This window comes from Sapajus apella, unplaced genomic scaffold, assembly GCF_009761245.1.
Source record: "Sapajus apella isolate SASKATOON/1434 unplaced genomic scaffold, GSC_monkey_1.0 scaffold92, whole genome shotgun sequence".
Classification (NCBI taxonomy): domain Eukaryota; kingdom Metazoa; phylum Chordata; class Mammalia; order Primates; family Cebidae; genus Sapajus; species Sapajus apella.
The window spans coordinates 4,977,362-4,984,072 of record NW_022437032.1 but is presented as its reverse complement, the minus strand read 5'-3'; the positions used below and the strand labels follow the sequence as shown (position 1 = coordinate 4,984,072).

At 41.5% G+C, this 6,711-nt stretch overlaps 1 protein-coding gene across 3 annotated transcripts in view; it reads right to left on the bottom strand.

Moving 5' to 3' along the window:
* Positions 1–228: 228 nt before the first annotated feature.
* Positions 229–6,711, bottom strand: part of ADNP (activity dependent neuroprotector homeobox) — a 42,627-nt gene continuing 36,144 nt past the window's right edge. For all 3 annotated transcript variants that reach the window (XM_032255997.1, XM_032255998.1, XM_032255996.1), the window contains one exon: positions 229–5,602. In XM_032255997.1, the coding sequence (XP_032111888.1) occupies positions 2,492–5,602 (3,111 nt within the window). In that variant the 3' untranslated portion in view covers positions 229–2,491. The remainder of the gene's footprint in view (positions 5,603–6,711) is intronic.

Here is a 6,711-nt window from a genome sequence, read left to right as displayed (position 1 = left end):
GAACTCATTCCCACAAAAAAAACTCAAGAGGGCCAAAAACCACCCCTCCCCAGACCCCCCGACAAAAACAAAACAAAAAAAACCACTCTAGGATACTTTAGTTTTCTCATGTTAGAATTGTTCAGCCTACATTTGTAAGCATCCTCTTGGAGGTGGAACATTGCCATAGCCTAATGTTAAATGATCTCCAGATTATTGGAAAGCAAACAGCAACAATATTCTTTTAAAATGGCTTTTATTGAGACACTTTTAGGGATTCTGCAATATTTCCAGCTGGGAATCTTTATTTCCAACTCTTAGGGTGCCTAAGCCCTTTTCTGAATGCCAAAAAACATACTCCCACCACCTTAATAAGAAAACATACTTATCTGTCTCTGTTCCAATATCCATCTGGGACCTGGACCCCGAGCCTTGTGCTGTCTGTACAAGTCTCACTAGTCCTTCACGTAGAACTCAGAAGTTCAAGCTAAGCTTTTCCCACTTGTTAATCAGGGAGGGTAATTTCCAAATGTGAGCTGGCCTAAATTCAGCTGGTATTTCTGATTTGGTAATCTGTGGGGACATCCTGTCCTAAATTTTGGCTGGTGCATGTAGAATTTATAATCTACCTGTATAACAGATTTAACATAGCTCCGCTCCTGCCCTGAAAGGTTCTAGTCTATTCTTGCACTTGTACATTTTAGGGAGAGGCTGGTCAAATCTCTACTCTCTGGCAACAGCATTAGCAAGTCTTTTGGAAAGGGACTCAGAAGTTATGGACATCAGCCACTTCAGACTTTAGGCCAGTATCCTTGAGAGATGACTGACCAGCCTCCTTGTGGATTGGAGCATCCCATCAACTAACTGCTGGAAATGTTGGCCTAATTCTGCTTCCCTGTAACGTTCCACTTTTTAGTGTAAGTTGCTCATGGGAAACTACGCACAGTAAAAATACCAGCTCCTTCCATCTTGACAGCCCTTTAAGTGTGTACTCTTCAAAGCCTTTCCCTTAATAGCAAGATGGCCAAGAGTGGCAAGAGGCAGAGCTGCCTGCACTACAATTGTTCCCATTGTTAAGGTGAAAATGAACACTTATCTTCATCTAGAAGAAAACCCCACCAGGCTATTAAAATTCTGCTTTCGAATTAATGTCAATCCGTTTACATCCTTTTAGAAGTCACTGAGACATTTACATATATATGCACGCTCTGCTCCTTAACAAAGGGTGAACTGAAAAACTCAAGGATGTTTACTTTTCAGTTAAAAGGTAAAAAACCACAAAACACATTCTGTACCAGGTGCCTCAAGAGAAAGTATTCTTTATGCAGATGACAGATGTTGGTTTTCCACAAGTTTCCTCTGTGACTGTGGCTGCCATCTGTGAAGAGTTATGGCATTAAATGGCACAAGATAAAATGGACACAAAAGACTGTCGTGTAATAAAGCAAATATTTACATTAAGCACAATACAGCAATTTATTTAGATGCTTAAAATGAATACAAAGGGAAATAAAGATCACAAAATTATACATACTACAACAGTGTGTCATATATTAGATGGTATAAATGAATACACCAGGATGGTGTTAACTAAAGAGAAAACTAAATATCCAAAATGCAGCACTCATTGGTTTGCTGCTTCAACACAACACACTTTTTATACAGATCTAAAAGGTGTCAAAATTAGTAGCTGCAAAGTCAATTCTTGCATGTGATTTTAGCTTAAAAGATTTCAGAAAACATCTGAAATACCAGTTTTTGTTTTTGACAGCTGTAAATGTCAAGGATATTCAGAACAAGAAAAATCCTATAATACAAGAGAGTCCAGATATATATCTTACGTGGCTGGCCTCTGTTGCAAGATTGTACAAGGTTATGTGCAAAAACTAAGTCTGTCCAAAAGTCCATACTAGCGCAGTTTTGAGCTTTTGCTAGGTAAACTAGATACAGCGTTTATTACACAGCAAGGTCAACACTAAAAAAAGAAATCTATGATGGGCACACAGTAACAGTATCATGAGCATCACTTGAATAGGTCTAAAAGACTGTACAAATATACATTTCAACTATTCAGAATGAATACATGAAAAAAAATCGCTTTTCCCAAAGTCTACTATACACATTAGACTGGTAGCTTTTACGTTGGCCCTACACTACCATGTGAATTAGGTTAACGCTTCTCAAAGACATCAGACCAATCATTTTACAGAGGGAAAGAAATGTTGAAAAGGCAGATAAAATAAACCTCTGCTTTTCCTCATGTGTATTCATGAGCCACCAGCTTATTGGTTTTCACATTTAGTTACTGTGTCTGTCAGAGAAGGTTCTGAAGCAAGATCAGCCTATCGTGTCATAGACTTAGAAATAACCACTGGAACTCAGCGGCCACATGTCCCACAGTCCAACCAGTACTCACAAGGCAGTACCAGTTAGAAGACAGCTTTGCAATCACACTGAATGGAGATTAGAGTTCTAGGCTGCAGCATGTCACCGACGCCAGGGAACCTGGCACTCAGGCCTGTTGGCTGCTCAGTTTAACTCCAGCTAAGCTGCCATGCATCGGCTCAGCTACTCCATCAGTCATGTTGTCAAACTGTTCCCCATCCTCACTGTCAATTGTGCTATTCTGCCACTCAATCTGGGGGTTAGATAAGCGCTCATCATTCTCAGATGCATTCTTCCACTGTGACTGGTCCTTGGACCAAAACCCTTCAACTTTTCCATAGGAACTATTCTTCCATTTCAACTGCTCTCTGTCACCTTGCATGGTAGCCTTTTTTTTAGCAGCTGGCTTACTGCTCCTTGCATCTTCACTTTGGGAAGACTCATCAGACCAGGTTCCTGGTTTCATTTCGCAGGTATTGTCCTCAAAGTCTGACACTTGTTGGGACCCAGGCCCACTCTCAGATGGAGAAGCACCATCTTTCCACTCAACAACATCGTCTTGGTCAACCTCACTATCAGAAGCGTTGTGCATTAGTTTGGTTGGTTCCTCAGTCAAATGAAGAGTTTCGTATTTTGAACCATCCTCCTCTTTTTGGTCTAGCTTCTCCTCAGATTCTAAAGCATCCTCAGGAATTACCTTCAGTACATGTTCCTCTGGGTTATCATTAGGGATTTTAGGCTCAACTTCAAAAACAGGTTCAAAAGGGCTACCACTTTCATTGGATTCTTCTTCCAAATTTTCAAAACTGTCTGAGGAACTGTCATCTTCTTTCCCAAGGTTGAGCTTTTTGTCAGCAGTCTTACTAGCATTGACTCTGGAATCCTTCTCATCATGATTTTCAAATAGCCACTCAGCATCAAAATCCATCTCATGCTTGACTTTATTTAATTCTTTCATGTTAAACCCCAGCAACACGCCAGGCTTGTACTTTTCACAATCACGGACACACTTCTTCCTTTTGTTACTAAAATGGGAAGCAATGTCACTCTTCCATAACCATAAACTGGCTGCTAGCTTCTCAATTTCTCTCCTGGTGGGATAGGGTTGCTTGTTAAAATACTTTGTTAGAAAGCTTTTCCTGGCTTCATAGGAATCATCTTCATGACCCTTGGGGTCTAAAGCTAAAACAACAGGCTCTTCAGGCTTCTCCTCAAAGAAGCTGGGTGAATCACTATCGTCATCTAACTTCCGTTTTTTCAGTAAGGGAAATTCCATTTGCTCGTAAGTGCGCTTCACAGGTGCCAGGCTGGGAGACTGATTAAGCCGAGAGGGTGCATTTGTCTTATCCTGGCCGTTTTGGGTCTTTCCAACTCCCCTGCAGTGAACTAGATGCAGAGTGATAGTCGAGGCGGTCATGTTGCTGGTATACACACCAAGGCAATGGATACATTTGTAGGTGAGCTTTTTCTCAACTGGATGAACCGTCTGAATAACCTGGTGCCTCTCTCGTAGGTGATGTGCAAGTGCATCTGATATGGGTCCTTTTAGGATTGAAAAGCAAAGAGGACAAAGGGTTTTCCCAACATCTTTTTTATAGGGCACTGCAGCTTGAGGTGAACTTTTAACAGGGATATCTGCCTTTTCCTGAACTTTTGGCTGTGGCTTTGGAGGAACGGGAGGGTTATTTTGGGCATGGTAAGCAACAGATTCAGCTGGGGCATCTCTCAGGTTGTACGTGGTTACCAGGAGATGGATGTTAGTGTGACTGCCCTGCTGCAATGTCAAATCAAAACTCAAAGTAGAATCTGTTTTAGGTCCCATCTCTTCATCAATGTGAACCATCCGCATGTGTGCGGCCATCTTTTCCACATCATTGAAAGTTGAACGGCAATATGGACAAGACAGACCATGAATTAACATATGGTTGAGCAGGGTATCTGTGGGCAAATAGCGATTACAGTACAGGCATTTGCTAGTAAAATTGTGTATTTTCATAATGTAGTTGGCTACTGCTGGGACTTTCTCAGCTTTATGTTCTTTTTCGAAGTGCACACTATAGACATTTTCAGGAAAAAGCTCATTACAGATTGTACATATTTTCCACTTTTGAGTTGAGGAAGTGTTACCTGGGGGAGGGCCTGTGGCAGCTGCAGTAGGTTTAGAGCTGGACTGACCTAACACTCTGGATGCCTGCGACTGGGAGAGGGAAGGAGACTTTAACTGGCCCGACGAGAGAGAAGAGGCATTGGCAGACTGCAGGGAGTATCTTGCTGGTGCCTGGGACCTCTGCTCTGACCCAAGCCCATAAGACCTTCCATTTCCACTTGGAAGTAACTGCTTTACAGACTGAGATTGTTGAGGAATGGAAACTGGTGCATTGCCCCCTAGACCCAGTCTCATTGACTGACCAACACTGTAACCCTGACCTACAGATTTGACTCCATAGTTGTTCTGCTGTAGGTGAACATTGGACATCATGTTGACTCCTGTAGAATTTAAGTTAGGCTTTGGTATTGAGAGTCGATTCACCATCTGCTGTGATGGTAAAGACCGGACATTTCCAGAAGCAAGGGAACCAATTCTTGGTGGGAGTCCCATACTCTTCTTGTCTTGAGGTTTGGGAGCAATTAGCATCAAGGGTTTGGATCGGGGGACCACTACATTTGTGTGCCCAATCATGGCAGTGACCTGATAGCCAATACGTTCGTGGTCTTCGATGACATGCTGTACCAAAGCTTCATAGGACTTTGGCATGAAAAGGCATCGCTTGCAGTGAATACTACTCTCTTCTCGGGCATTTGAGCCTAAGGGGACTGCGCCATTGAGTGATTTTTCTCCTGCCTTTGCTATGTAAGGTGCTGCCACGTGCTGAAAATGTTCCCTGTAAATGTGCTTCCTAACTATTTCGTAAAGAGGATCTCGGTAAGTGCACTTCTTACAGTAATAAACAGCTTGCTCTACACTGTCAGCCTGCTTAGGTTTAAGGCCATCATTTTTGTTTTTATCTTTGAAAGTGCTGAGGCTGCTACTTGGTGCGCTGGCGTTTGGAGCATGAAATATTTTAATGTGTGTTTCCAAAGTCTTTTTGTCTGCATTGAAGGTACAGTAGGGGCAATTAAGGAGAATCCTATTTTCAAAGTCTTCACTATGGACATTTCGGAAATGACTTTTGTAGGCAGAGAAGAATTTTGAGGAAAATGGACAAGCGCTGCAGCAGAAAGGTTTTGTCCGATAGTCCTAAAGTAAACAAACACAACTAGAATTAGAATGCTACTTCAGATAAGCAGTTAACAGATTCCAGATGCCCCCCATTCTTAATAATGCACTGATTTTAGTCCATTTTTTTTTTTTGTATAGTAACTTCATAAAACAGAAAAAACTCAAAAAAAAGCTAGCGTATTTTTGAGTGTAAATTAAAGTCAATGCTAAGTTCTTTCTCAATGTTTAGAAAAGGTCACGTTAGACAAACCAAAGACTAATGAGTTCAAGATAAACATTTTGCAGCTAGAAATGACAAGAAAAACCTAAATGAAGGAAGTCACAGGTTTACCATACAGTCATGTGTTGCTAAACCACAGAAATACATTCCCAAAAATACACGATGGTGTGAAATCCTAGAGTGTATTCGTACAGACCTAGATAGTACAACCTACTACATATCTAGGCTACACGGCATAGCCTATTGCTCTTACGTTACAAACCTGTACAGTATGTTTCTGTACTGAATACCCCAGGCAATGATTAGCACAATGGTAAATATTTGTGTTTTTAAACATAGCTAAGCACAGAGAAGGTATAGTAAAAGACAACATAACTAGTAAACTATACTATACAGGGCAGTCACCATGAACAAAGCTTACAGGACTGGAAGTTGCTCTGGGTGAGACAATAAATATGAAAGCCTGGGATACTACTGTACAATGCTGTAGACTTTATGAACACTTAGCTACACAAACTTACTAAAAAAAAAATAATCATGTGTTTTTTCTCACTGTTGCTTACGCTGGAGTGCAGTGGCACAATCACAGCTCACTGCAGCCTCAACCTCTTGAGCTCACAGGATCCTCCTACCTCCAGCTCAGCCCTGGAGACTTACAGGAGTCTGCCACCACACTTGAGTAAATTTTGTTGAGACAGGGTTTCACTCTGTTGCCCAGGCTGGCCTTGAACTCCTAGGCTCAAGCAATCCTCCTGCCTTGGGTTCCCAAAGTGCTGGGATTGCAAGCCACTGTGCCCAGCCCTAAAAAAATATTTTTTCTTCAATAACACATGAACTTCAGCTTGCTCTAAATTTATATGCTTTTAAATTTTTGGCTTTTTGACTCTTTCGTAGTAATACTTACCTT